The 13,401-nt window shown below is 27.5% G+C and overlaps 3 protein-coding genes across 4 annotated transcripts in view; 1 reads left to right on the top strand and 2 right to left on the bottom strand.

Moving 5' to 3' along the window:
• Positions 1-595: 595 nt before the first annotated feature.
• Positions 596-4,428, bottom strand: LOC130670631 (protein bunched, class 2/F/G isoform-like). Its single transcript, XM_057474067.1, has 3 exons — positions 1,591-4,428; positions 1,411-1,462; positions 596-1,321 (listed from the first exon to the last, which is right to left on the bottom strand). Exons 1-3 carry the CDS (start codon positions 3,531-3,533, stop codon positions 1,115-1,117), a joined length of 2,202 nt encoding a protein of 733 aa, XP_057330050.1. The 5' UTR covers positions 3,534-4,428; the 3' UTR covers positions 596-1,114.
• Positions 4,429-4,764: 336 nt separating this feature from the next.
• LOC130670634 (uncharacterized) lies at positions 4,765-7,983 on the top strand. Its single transcript, XM_057474071.1, has 2 exons — positions 4,765-5,403; positions 6,930-7,983. Exons 1-2 carry the CDS (start codon positions 5,285-5,287, stop codon positions 7,741-7,743), a joined length of 933 nt encoding a protein of 310 aa, XP_057330054.1. The 5' UTR covers positions 4,765-5,284; the 3' UTR covers positions 7,744-7,983.
• A 358-nt stretch (positions 7,984-8,341) lies between these two features.
• Positions 8,342-13,401, bottom strand: part of LOC130670632 (tyrosine-protein kinase Src64B) — a 38,559-nt gene continuing 33,499 nt past the window's right edge. For both annotated transcript variants that reach the window (XM_057474068.1, XM_057474069.1), the window contains exon 7: positions 8,342-12,447. In XM_057474068.1, the coding sequence (XP_057330051.1) occupies positions 12,233-12,447 (215 nt within the window). In that variant the 3' untranslated portion in view covers positions 8,342-12,232. The remainder of the gene's footprint in view (positions 12,448-13,401) is intronic.

The following is a 13,401-nucleotide window of genomic DNA, read 5'->3' as shown; positions in this document are numbered from 1 at the left end:
TGTGAATACAAATTAATAATTTAACTTAATTACTTAATTAACTTCGTCTTGATCATTTGACTTTTTATTTTACTAAATTAAATCAAATTCATTTTGGTTTTTTTTTTTTTAATTGCGAACTATCTTATAAATTGATAAAAAAAAATGACACGGAAGTCAGCCGACGTCTAATAATTTTTTTTCGAAACGATCAATTGTAAAAAAAAAATTTGAAAAAATTGCACTTGTAGTTTTTTAAATTTCCTACACGTGCGTATTTTTATTTTTGTAATTTATTTATTAAAAAAAAATCGGAAAATTCTTTAATTGTCTGCTGACTTCAGGATCATAAAAAAAAAGCTACGGCTGATTTACTAGAACTGCCTGGATAAAATTAAGATACAATTAATATTTTTTTCATGTGTAATTTTATTTGCTTTTTACTTTTGTTTGTCATCGAGTTTTTAAATTCATTTTATTTTTAATTTAATATAATTTATAATTTAATTAACATGCACTGAAGAATTTGTTTTCATTTTTTCGGCCATACACAGAACAAATGCAAAAACAATATACATATATATACATGCTGTTTTCTCTTTTTTTTATAAGTCAGTTTTCACTCACGAATGCGTCCCTGACATTTATTTTATTTTTTTTCGTATGTATGTATGTATGTGTGTATATGTGTATGTCTGTTAAAATTCCATTAAATTATTTCAGGCCCCAATGAATTTTTAAAAAATAATAATAATAATTTTAAGTATAATTGTAAAATGAAGCGTGTCGAGCCATTATAGTTGTTTGAGAAAAGTAATATTTTCCAATTAAATATATACTTATAAAATATACATACATATACGTATATATTTAATTGAATTAAATAAACTGCAATAGTAAAAAATAATCTATAACTTTTAATTTACTTAGTTTAAAAAAAAAAAAAAAAAAATGTTGCTTTTCTTTTTCATTTTCATTTTTTTTTCTTTTTTTTCGCTAATACTAATATGTATAATATAATAAATCTCATTATTTATAAATTTCTAAAAATCGTAAAGTTATATACAATAATTATATTATCAATTATGAGACGAAGTATTGATAGAAACTTATATTATTTACATCGGATGATTACCTATTGACCACTTGCTGGATTGTTATTTTGGGGTAATTTGGTTGTCGATTGGCTCAATTGAGCCAGTGTTTCGGGAGTCGCATGTGCTCTTAAAATTGAATTTTCAGCCTCGAGCTGATTTATACGATCCATTAACTCGGCTATTTTTTCTTTCAATACTTCAACTTCTTCTCTTACAGCAAACATCAGATGACTTTTTACCAAATCCTTAAATAATAAAAACAACTCATAAATCAACATCATCATCATCAACACAATTGCTTAATCATGATAATAAATATAGATGAATTACTCACCATAGCTTGTTCAATCTTGTTATCAATAGCTACAGCACTTGTCCCCGGCATACTGTAACAAAATTTAACATAATCATTATTTTCACGGGTTAATACACAACGTATTATCCTATCAAGCGTTGATTAAATAACTGCTACATATACAAGTATATATACAACTATATATACGTTTAAACGAACCTTTCATTGTCTTCGAGTGTATGATGGTCATCATAGGTCTGTGTTACCTCAGCAAGGCATTCAAGGAGCGCCGCGTCCGCTAATTGACTACTGCCGGCATTACTTAGTCCTCCCGACATTGAGTCCAGCTCTATGTCGGGTTGATGAAAGCCCATAGAACCTTGCTGCTGCTGCTGCTGCTGCTGCTGCTGTTGAATTCCACTGACAACATTTTGACAGTTGCCAGACACTTGGGTCATCTGTACCTGAGTATTAGCACCACCCGTTGGTTGTGACTGTTGTTGCTGCTGCTGTTGTTGCATTGACGTAGGAGCAATAACTTGATTGGGAAGAGGACCACCAGGAACATGAATCGTTGAAGTTGGTTGCTGTCCACCTGACTGAGGGACATTATGGATACTCTGCATACCTTGCATGTTCTGCAACGTGTTCATTGGCTCGGAAATTTGAGTCATTGATGTCGGGGCTTGTAATCCTTGTTGTTGTTGTGGTGGCTGCTGCTGCTGTTGAGGCTGAGGTTGTTGTTGTTGAGGCTGATGTTGCGCAACAAGGATATTGGATGCCTGAGAACTTGATGCTGATGATTGTACTGACGATTGACAAACATTTTGACCTGGCATGGATTGATTTTGTGAGCTTACTGTTACATACGTATTATCCTCCTTCGTGTGACTTATATTTTGTTGTGGCGTCACATTGTTATTATTAGTCTGAGTAATAATAGGAATAGAGCCTTGAGGCATACTTTGAGGCTGTCCCAAATTATTAGGATGTGTATTTTGTAAATTTGCTGGTAACGTCGAACCTTGTTGCTGTCCACCTTGTGGCTGGTGTTGGTGTTGTTGAGAAGCTAATTGTTGTTGCTGTTGCTGTTGTTGTTGTGGTGATGATTGGAAGTATTGGGGTATCTGAGTAGGCTGTTGAACCTGCGGTTGGGTTTGAACCGGTGGTACATTGCGCTGCACACTCTGAGGTAACGAATTATTACTAACAGGATAACCAGCAGCTGTAGCAGCAGTCGAAGAAGAAGAAGAAGCAGAAGCAGCAGCAGCTGTACTTGAAATCATCGAGGTAATAATATCTTGATGGGTCGCATGACCATTCATATCGACGTTTATGATGCCGTTGTCTTCAGAAGTCAAAGACTTTGACGGATCTAACGCAATAATTCCACCGTCCGTGACGCCATATGATATACATACTTCATTTGGATCGGATACTTTTGGTGTACCAATGGCATTTGACTGATTAACAGAATTGGTGTGGTCAAGGTAGTCCATGCACGTCCATCGGCCCCGTTTGAATGGTTCCGTGCTTTCGATTTTGACAACTTTAAATCTTTCATTACGTCCATGTGAGTGTACCTCCCGGATATCCGTGTCCTGTTTAGCGGTACTCGACAACAAATTAATAATATTATTATCAGTAACAGATGCAATGTCAAGTGTGTTAATATTGGTGTCGTTTGTTGAATTATTAACATTACCACCTTCGGACGGTACTATGGCAAGTCCGTACTGTGAACTAGTCGGTATAACGGGTGCAGTACTTAAAGCAGCATTACTGGCATTAAAAAAAACATCCTCTTTTGAAAATGTATCCTCTGAATAACTTGGTGTTTCAATATCCGTAATTCTCGATAACTCAATAGATGTATCTTCACCGTGTGACTCATCAAGATCATCATTTGAATCTTCACCGGCGTCATTACTCATACGGCTGCCAACAGTGACGCTTGTTATTTGAAATGACGATGTTTTTTTCTTACACTGATTACTCGGCGTGATGTTGCTAGGCACAGACAGACCCAACGCCGGGTGTGTTCTGTCTGGCTCACCAAGTCTCATAGTCTCCGTTGTCGTACGATTAATTGCGTTAATTTGTTTTTTATTATTAATATTTTCCGACTGTTTGTGCGATTTTCTGTGCACATTATCTCCCATTATTGACGGAACTTAACATTTCTCAGTCTCTATCTCTGTACTATGCATACTCTCTCTTATATATATTATTATTGAAACTGACATCTTTACGTCTTAACTATTTTATTTTTAAGACGTCAATGGTTATGACGATTACGATCACAACGACAACAACCACGATGACGACGATATCAACCACGACGTTTATTATTCCTATTATTATTATTATTATTATAATATAATATAATCACGATAATTATTTAATATCACAACATAAAAATAAATATCGTTAAAATTAATTTAAAATAAACAACAAAAATATTAAATAATAATAATAAAATTAATTAATGCCCCAAAGCTGTTAGTCAAAGTCTATTCGTACATTTAAATAATTTACCACTATTAATTAACAACATTTTATCATTATTCCTTGATGTTGACAGTCCACCATTTCGACTGTAGTTTAAATCCACAGGGCCCCTTTGCTAGTTATTTAGCCCAGACCAACTTCTCACTTTAATTTCTTCGTTATATCCTCCTTTTCTCACTTCCAGTTGTTAACCCTCTTCTATCTCACTTTTCTCATAAATCCGTGTTGTCTTTCCTTCTCAATCACAACTTTTTATATGTATATATATATGTATATCTATCTATATATACATATATATTTTTTTAATATAAATTTCTAATCGAATCACCTTTAAATAAAATCACCCACAATATTTATAAATATATAAAATAAAATGTTAAATAAAATCCATTAGTTATTATTATTACTATTATTATTTTACGTAAATATCCATTGAAAATTTATATTAACGTCCATGTCTCTCTTCTCGTCTCTCTACTCTTGTTGCAGGTGAGCAGTTTAAAAATGGCTGCCAGTACATTCGGATACTCTCGCCAGAGCCACGAAACCTTTTAATCTAGAGGGCTCTCACTTACTCATAATAATCATAATGACAACTCGTTTAAACTCGGGTTTTATCGGTTATTGTCGAGCTCGGTTCTTAAGCCACCTGCACAATACTCGACATTTTAAAAAATAACTTAAGTCTTATTTTAAATTTGCCGCGGATACCATCGCGTGCGCGTGGATTTAAATAACGTAAACTCCCGAGGATATTTAACGAGTTTGTAGCCATTGAAAAATATTTAATAAAATTCAAATGCGCAACCAGTACATTACCCCCACTCTTAAAAAGTTTTTTCATTACCCCCTCTACTTATCTGTCCCCTTCTTAATAATTTTAAAAGAGTTCAATGCTAAAATGGCCGTTGTGCGCAGTTGTCTGTGTTTATTTACGTATTTTACTTACTGTAAATTTACTTAATATTCAATGTTTATTTAAATAAACGACGATAATTAAATAAGATATTATTTTTAAATCTTAATTACTTATAAGTGAAGTTTTATTATTACGAATTTATTTATTATTTCTTTTTTTTTTATTATTTAATCATGACAGTAATAATAAAATCAATTTAATTAATAAAATATAAGACTGTCATATATTTGTGTGGTTATTTTGAAGTGAGCTTAGGGAGTTTTTTTTTATTTTTAATTTTTTGTTTTATTTATTTTATGCGACTCATCGATATTGAGTTCTAACCTAATTGTCAAGGCTTCTCGAAACTTCGTACGTCAATTGATTTCAGCAGGAGGAGACACTGTCAATTTAAAATAAATAAATAAAATAAATAAAAGTTTGTTTTTGTTTATGATAAAAATAAATTAATAATAGAGATAAAAGATCAAATGTTAAAATGAAATGTTTCCACAAACGTTGAGCGTTGAAGCTGAAAAAATAATAACGAGCATGGCAGACGAAGTGCTGCCGGCTAGTTTGGAAAAACTTGAAATTGATCGACTTACAAACAATTGTCCTCAGTAAGTTATTTATTTATTTATAAATTTAAAACTTAAACTTTAAATTTAAATAATGTCAATATAGCATACATCTGACAAATTTAAAATTATTAATAAATGGAGTAAATGATTGATAAAATAAAATTTTTTAAAATTTTGAAATTAATAAGTACATTTTTTAAAAATATTTACTCTATTTGTAATTTAAAATTTGTCTGATGTTTGCTACATTCACATTCATTAAATTTATCATTATATTTTATTTTTATTTTGTTATACCACGCGAATTCTTTATTTGAAGATACTATTTTTAACCCGTACTACTTTTATTTTATTCAATTGGAGTGAATAAATTTTATAAATCTTTTATATTCCTCGTTCATCGTAACATGGTTCAATTTTTTCTTTTTGTTTTACTTTAAAATGTTAAGTTGACGAATATATATATTTTTATATTAATATATTTAAAAAATAAGTATAAAAATACTAAATTTATACGAATAGTTTGTTTATATGAATTTAATTTAATGCCCTAAATTTTTCGAGAGTATCCACGAGAAATGATTTCGTAACAAGCGAAAGCATTTAAATGTATATACTCTGTTGACCTTGTGTTGAAATTTAACGTGATTCATCGACTATATTTTCAAGGGTTACTGCTTTAAATAATATATTTATTGTTATGTATTTTTTTAAAAATAATACTAATTACTAGGGACGGTTTTTGGCTTAATTTCAAAATTAATCGTTCAAATGTTGGATACTACGGCGAAAATATTGGTATTATAGAAAAATTTTTTAAACAAAAGTTGTAGGAAATTCAAATTTCTAAAAAAAGTTTTTCTTGTGATTTTTTTATACGACCAGTATTTGCACCGTAATTTCCAAATTAAGATTCATAATGAATAATTCAAATTTTTTTTAATTATAAGAATCTTAATTTTGAAACTACAGGTTTCTTATTGGTCATATGAAAAAATTGTAAGAGACATTTTCTTTATAAAATTAAATTTTGAACAACTTTTATTTGAAAAAATTTTTTATACGACCAACATTTTCACTGTAATTCCAAAATTAAGATTCATAATGAATGATTCAATTTTTTTTCAATTATAAAAATCTTAATTTTGAAATTACGGCTTTCTTATTGGTCGTATAAAAATATTATAAAAGACATTTTTTTTATAAAATTAAATTTTCTACAACTTTTGTTTGAAAAATTTTTTTATACGATCAATATTTTCACTGTGATTCCAAAATTAAGATTCATAATGAATGATTCAAATTTTTGTTAATTATAAAAATCTTAATTTTAAAATTAGGGCTTTATTCATAGCCGTAAGAAAAAATTATTGGAGAAATTTTTTTCATAAAATTAAATTTTGAACAACTTTTATTTGAAAAATTTTTTTATACGATCAATATTTTCACCGTAACATCAAAAATTTTACACGATTAATTGTTAATTATTAATTGTTATTTTTAAAATAAATCAAAAATCCTCGGCGTACTAATTACTAATTATAAAACTATTTTTATTATTATAGCGGCAATAATAGCAGCAGCGATAAATCAACATCTGGAAATCCATTTCGTTCAAGTGGACGTGGTACAGCAACTGGTGATACAAGTTATTTATTTCGTAGAAGATCAATGCCAAATCGTCCAACACCAAGTTTTGTAAGTCCACGTGGTGTTAAATGTACAACGAACTTTAAACCACCAAAAAATGATAAATTACTGGATGGACAAAAAAAAAATTCAATTATAAAAGAAGCCGTTCTAAAACTAAATAGCAATAATTCAACGACGTGTTTGAGTGATACACTGGCTAGTACATTATTACAGGAGGCGTGTAAACTCAGTATTTCATGTATTAGAAATCCTAGGACATTTGGACATGGTTCAGTGACGAAAGACTTCAAGGCTTTGAATATTAACACGGATTCAAGATTGGCTAAAGACGACACTAGTTTACCTGAAAGCTCTTATCGTGCAAGTAGTTTTCAACGTGCGCGCAGTAATACGATGCCCAGTTTAAAAAGACCTGGACCAGGACCTGGTGGTGGTGATGCTGGAGCTGTGAATACTGTTGCCGCTGCTGCCGCCGCCGCTGCTGCAGCAGCTTCTACGATTTCAAATAATATCAATGCTACTGCTAATATACCTGGTTATAATAATAATGAAGGAGTTTATTCATCAAATGCTGGTCAATCGAGCACGAATACTTGCTCTGTACAAGCAAGAATGTCACCACCATCGTCTTGTGATGTAACAATTGATGAACTTGCTAGTTACTTTGAAGAATTTGTTCATATTCCAAAGAAGATGTCACACATGGCAGAAATGATGTACATTTAGCTATAGTTAGCTTTAATTAATGCAGATTTTACTGCCCATTCATTATTATTATTATTATTATTAATATTAATCTTATTCATTTTATTTTTTAAGATCGAGAATAAAATTAATATTCGGTAACATTGATAATTATTATTTTTTTCATTAATGAAAATTCGTAATATTTTTTTTAATTAAATTAATTTATCGTTTTTTGTAGTAATTAATTTAATTACAAATTTAAGAATGAAATATCAACGCGAACAAATTAAATTTTATTAATTGTATTATTAATAATAATGTATGTTTATGTTTTATTTTTTAATGTGTTGCAGTGATAGATATTTTAAAATTTAAATATCATGCTGTGAGTATCGACGTACTCAAAAAGCATTTGAATCATAGTCTTATGATTTATTTTTCTCTTTTTTTCCAATTCTCTCACGTGGAAAGATTTTTGTATCAAGATGGTTAAGAAAAGGAAAGAAAAAAAATAAATAAAAAAAAAAAATGTTTAATGTCATTGTAATTATTTACTAAAAAAAAACTCTGAACCTTAATTAATTGTCAGTTGATAAGATTAATTGTTTTACAGACTTATTAATATTATACATGTATCGTATGTATGTATAAGCATACGATAAATATTAATACAATAATACAAAGTAATCATTTGATGATTATAAGCTTTGGTACATAGTAATTATACATTTTTAAATTATTAATATTATTATTATTATTATTATTAATAATTAATTATCAATTTTTATTGAAATGTATTGAAGTTGTACCACGCGGTATGGAGATTCGACAAAAGCCATATGATAAAAATAATTTATTTGCTTTATTTATTTATTTATTTTTACTTGTTTGTCTTTCAAATCATAATAATATTTATTATTACTGATAGTGTAGAGCAGAGGTCAACTTTTAGCAAAATTATTTAAGCTTTGATTGCAAATAGTTTAAAACTTATCAGAGATATTGAAAAATTCCAGAAAATCTATTCAGATAAATAAATTCTTTGAAACTCTCTTCAATTTGAAATACAGATGAGGAATCTTTAATACAGAAGATTTAAATTTTAGACTGGATTTTTTTTTTGTTTTTCTTTTTAATACAAAATTAAATTTCATTTCTAATTACAAGCTACGGATTTAAACTTTTTATTAAAGACAGTTTAAAATTATTTAATTAATTAAATAGATAATCTGAAAATTCTCTATATTTAATACTTGCAATTAAAGTTTTAAATAATAAAAAAAAGATAAATAAATAACCTTCTATTATTATGATAAATTTAACGTGATTATGATATACAATTACAAATTTAGTTTTATTATTTTATTATTAATATTATGATTAATAAATATAGTGACAGTTGTCGTAATAATGAAATGTTAAAAAATTTCAATTGTCGATACGATTTTTAAAAAATAGTCGTGGTGCACTTTAACTTGATAACTCGGTATCAAAACTTGAGGTCTGTTTCCTATATCACAGATTTATCAAAATTTTTCTCATTCCGAGCTCCGCGACTTTTTTTTTGCTTTTTCTCTTTATTTATTTCTTTCATTCGTATTTTTTTTTTTTTGTATTCAAAAATTATAAAATTTATCGTCAGCTGAGTCAATAAGTACCGATATTATTATTAGTATTGAGGAAAACTGTACTGTACATTATTTTTTACTGTTATTTTATTATTAATTTTCTGTCTTCTTTTTCTTTTTTCATATGCAGTATTGACAATACACGTGAAATACGTGGGAGTATTTGAATCTAATAATAATTGCAAACAAAAAATTAGCAGCTGGCGATGCTTTGGCCTCGTGACAAATGATTTGATAATCTTGGCACATCAATAAAATGATATTTATATTATGTAAAATAAATTTAATACCAAGTATAAAATTTTTTAAATTAAAGATGACAATTAATTAATACGAGGTCAAGTTACTTTTCACTCAGCTGAATATTATATTTTTTAAATTCATTATTTCTACTCTTTAAAACAATCTTTGTTTTTTTTTAATTATAACATCATTAACGTTTACCCGGTTCGTTACTCTGAAAATATTTTTTTTACATAAAGAATGTGTTCTATTTTATTTTCTTTTTTTTTTATTTAATATTGAATTAACAAACTGTCAAAAATTTACTCCACTTTTACAGTAAACACAACAAGTAATTGTTTTAATAAATTTGTTTTTTTTTTTTGGTCGGTATAAAATTGTTCATAGAAAAAATTTATTGGACGTACAAGCTACACTACTCTTACAATAACGTGATGAAAAAAATTTTCACGTACGTATTACATGACAAGAGAGAATATTTTCTTATTAACAATCGATGGAAATTGTTTTACAAATAATTTATTACATTATTAATTAATAGTATTATTAATATTACAATTAATTATTATTGTTTATTATTATTATTATTATTATTATTATTAACATTAACAACTAATTAAATTGCGATAAAATAAATATCCATTCGTTATATCAATAATTTTTTTCCTGGATAATAATTATTTCTTTTTAATGATAAGGTAAATCGAAATTACACGTTCGTAATTACACGTCGAAATCTAATTAATTAATTAATTATTTATTTAATTTTTTTCAATTATATATTAACATCTACTTAAAATAAAATTACTGTCTTTTTATCTTAAAGTGTAAAATTTACAGATTTTATTTTTTTTCTTTTAGTTTTTTGTACGATTAATATCGATGACTTACGATTACCTTATAATTAAATCCTCTAATTTTTTTTTCCACTCTTTTTTTTCTCATTTAAATTTTATCTTTATCTCTCCGTCATACGTTTATTTTATTTATTTAATTTGCAATATAATCTCCAGCTTTCAAGGACATAAAATGTAAGTCACATTCACTCGCGAAATTTTTAAACACTCTCTCATTGACTTTCAACGCATACCTGTAGTTATTTTTTATTTTATTTTATATTTTTCGACGACCCATATTATCAGATTTTCAGATCCATCAGATCTAATGAAAAAAATATATTAATATATATATATTTATAAATATATTTTTTTACAGTCGGACATGAGTATACACTGAGAATTTTAATTGTTAAATTGATAAATAATAAAAAAATTATATCAATGGTTCAATATATAAAAAAAAAAATGTATCGACTTACTGACATAATTTAATTAAGCGATTTAAATCAATGAGGTTGAGTAAGAGTATAATAAAATTGTGACTTAATCTTAATCTCGGAGTTTAATCAAACGAAAAAAATAAAATAAAGATTTTCTTACGCGAATTGAATCGGCAATGAAGTGGATAATGGTGCATTTTACAAATCGGGAATTGACTTGATTTCCCATTTGAGAAATAAAAAAAAATATATATATATGTATAAAGATCACAGCGAATATTCGTGATAAATAAGAGATTAGGAAATAAAATAATTGCAGTAATTAAATACAACTTATAATGTACATGTAAATAATTAAATAATATGTAATAGTAAATAAAAAAAAGCACACACGTAATCACAAATAATCGCCTGTCATGGTTTCGCTCTCGTTTTAATTTTTACAAATGAATTTGTGCTAAAAAAATTTATTATTTTGTTCGATGGAGAAAAAGTTTTTATTTTATTATTTTTCAAATTCATTTGGAGACATTTTTTTGTCACATTTAAAAATAATATTATCTGTTTGAAAATCGATGTTTCTAGAGTAAATATTTTTTTTTTGCCAGTCCTGTAAGTAATTAAGTCTAATTTATTATGTTTGTTATTTTCGAAAAGTCAATTTTAAATTTAAATTTATAGACGTCATTTTACAAAACACTACTCTACAAACGTCTATTTAAAATTACAAGTTATTTGTATTCAAGTCTTTAAATTTTTCATTAATTTTAATCTTACAAAAATTTTTTCTCTTTTTTTACTTTTTATATTTTTTTATTTTTTTTTTTATTTTCATTTTTTTTCAGTCATTCATTATCGTCAGAGACGATAAAAAATTTCTAGTGCCAAATTCACTCGATTGTAAACTACAAAAAAAAAAAGTTTAAATAAAGAAGACTTGAGTATTTTGTTTAGTGTTTTTAAATTTCCGAAGACTCTAAGTGAGTTTATGGCACACAAAGATCACCGTTTGACATACAGATTATTATTATTTATTTTTCTTTTTCTTTTACAAAAGTGCCTGTGTACATAAATGACAAACGGCGTGATTCAATAAATATATCATTGGCAAAATTCTGGCAGTGTTTGGAATGATTTTTTTTTCCATATTACATTTCTGATAAAAAGTAAAAAGATTGCGCATCTTAAAAGAAGATTAATGCGCAATTAAATAGTAATTTAGTGTATAAGGGTAGTAGGAGTAGTTTTGTTATTTTTAACAGTAAATCCCGTAAAATTCCATGGCACAATTAAGATGAGCCGGATGGTAATGACCATGCGGCGGCATAACGTGGCCATGCTGCGTAACGTGGCCCTCTAAATGATGATGGGCCGTGTATCAGTCTGTTGGCGGTTCAAGGTATGGTATTTCACTTGTCACATTAAATGATTCAAAATAATGATTGAGGAATTCAAAGGTAGGTCGTTTCTCTGGACATGCGTCCCAACATTGCAACATAAGACGGTAAATGCTGTCTGGTAATGGCTGATTCGCTGGCTTAGGCATTCGGTATCCTTTGTCCACTTGTTCAATAACTTCACGGCCATGCATACCTGCATAAATACATCAACATATATATGGATATTTATTATTACAACAGCTATGGTCTAAAAATAAAGGATTATCAAATTTTTTAAATTCAGAGACTAAAAAATTTGAGGAGTGAACGCGGATTAAGTACAGAGTGAATGCGAAGTAGATGATTATTTATTCATTTGACATTAAAACTGCGGATCGGAGTGAATAAGGATTTAAATAAAATTCACATCACTCTGAATTCACTTTACTGACAAAAAAATTTACTATTTACTACGTATGCAAAGTTAATTTTTTTTTTAAACCCAGAACTTTAAGGGATGAAGTGAAATCTATATTCACTGGAAATTCACAAAAATTTATTAAAAAATTCAATGAAAAATTTTGGGAGATAAAAATTACTTATATAATATGTATTTATCCATTGGAAGTTATAAAAATAGATAATATTTAATCATATATTTTTATATAAATATCATTTGTTTAATTTAAATATCACTTTCTTATAAATTACGATAAATAAATCTATAAATATCAATAAAAATTTATTATGAAATAATATTTTTTATTTGTTTCCAATAAAATCCCGCGGATTTTATTGGTTCTTATAAATTTTTTATCAGAAACTAAAATACGTTTCTTATAAAACCAATTCATTCATATAAATATTTTATCGAATTTTATAAGTATGAATCAGAGCATATTGGATTGATTAAACAGAGAATGCTTATCATTAAATTAATATTTATGACTCATAAATTTTAAGTTTCATAAAAAATTAATAATGTAATATATGAATTAAAGCTCACGGTAATCTATTATTGTACGCTTGGAATTAAATAATAAATATTATTTATAGATCAATGTCTGCCAGTAGACATTGATGGATAACTCTGATATTTAGTTTAATACAAATTTAATTACTAGGTCATTTTTAACGCTGACCGTATTAATTGATTTTCAAATTCCCT

Source organism: Microplitis mediator, chromosome 6 (genome assembly GCF_029852145.1).
Source record: "Microplitis mediator isolate UGA2020A chromosome 6, iyMicMedi2.1, whole genome shotgun sequence".
Taxonomy (NCBI): domain Eukaryota; kingdom Metazoa; phylum Arthropoda; class Insecta; order Hymenoptera; family Braconidae; genus Microplitis; species Microplitis mediator.
This window is presented reverse-complemented; position numbering and strand designations above follow the sequence as displayed.

What these genes read in the sequence shown, in the direction of transcription:
- LOC130670631 (XM_057474067.1), bottom strand. Translation starts at nt 3,533, where the DNA reads ATGGGAGATAATGTGCACAGAAAATCGCACAAACAGTCGGAAAATATT. An exon ending in ACACTCGAAGACAATGAAAG is followed by an intron (nt 1,463 to 1,590) that starts GTTCGTTTAAAC and finishes ATTTTGTTACAG; the next exon opens with TATGCCGGGGACAAGTGCTG. An exon ending in ACAAGATTGAACAAGCTATG is followed by an intron (nt 1,322 to 1,410) that starts GTGAGTAATTCA and finishes TTATTATTTAAG; the next exon opens with GATTTGGTAAAAAGTCATCT.
- LOC130670634 (XM_057474071.1), top strand. Translation starts at nt 5,285, where the DNA reads ATGTTTCCACAAACGTTGAGCGTTGAAGCTGAAAAAATAATAACGAGC. An exon ending in CTTACAAACAATTGTCCTCA is followed by an intron (nt 5,404 to 6,929) that starts GTAAGTTATTTA and finishes TTATTATTATAG; the next exon opens with CGGCAATAATAGCAGCAGCG.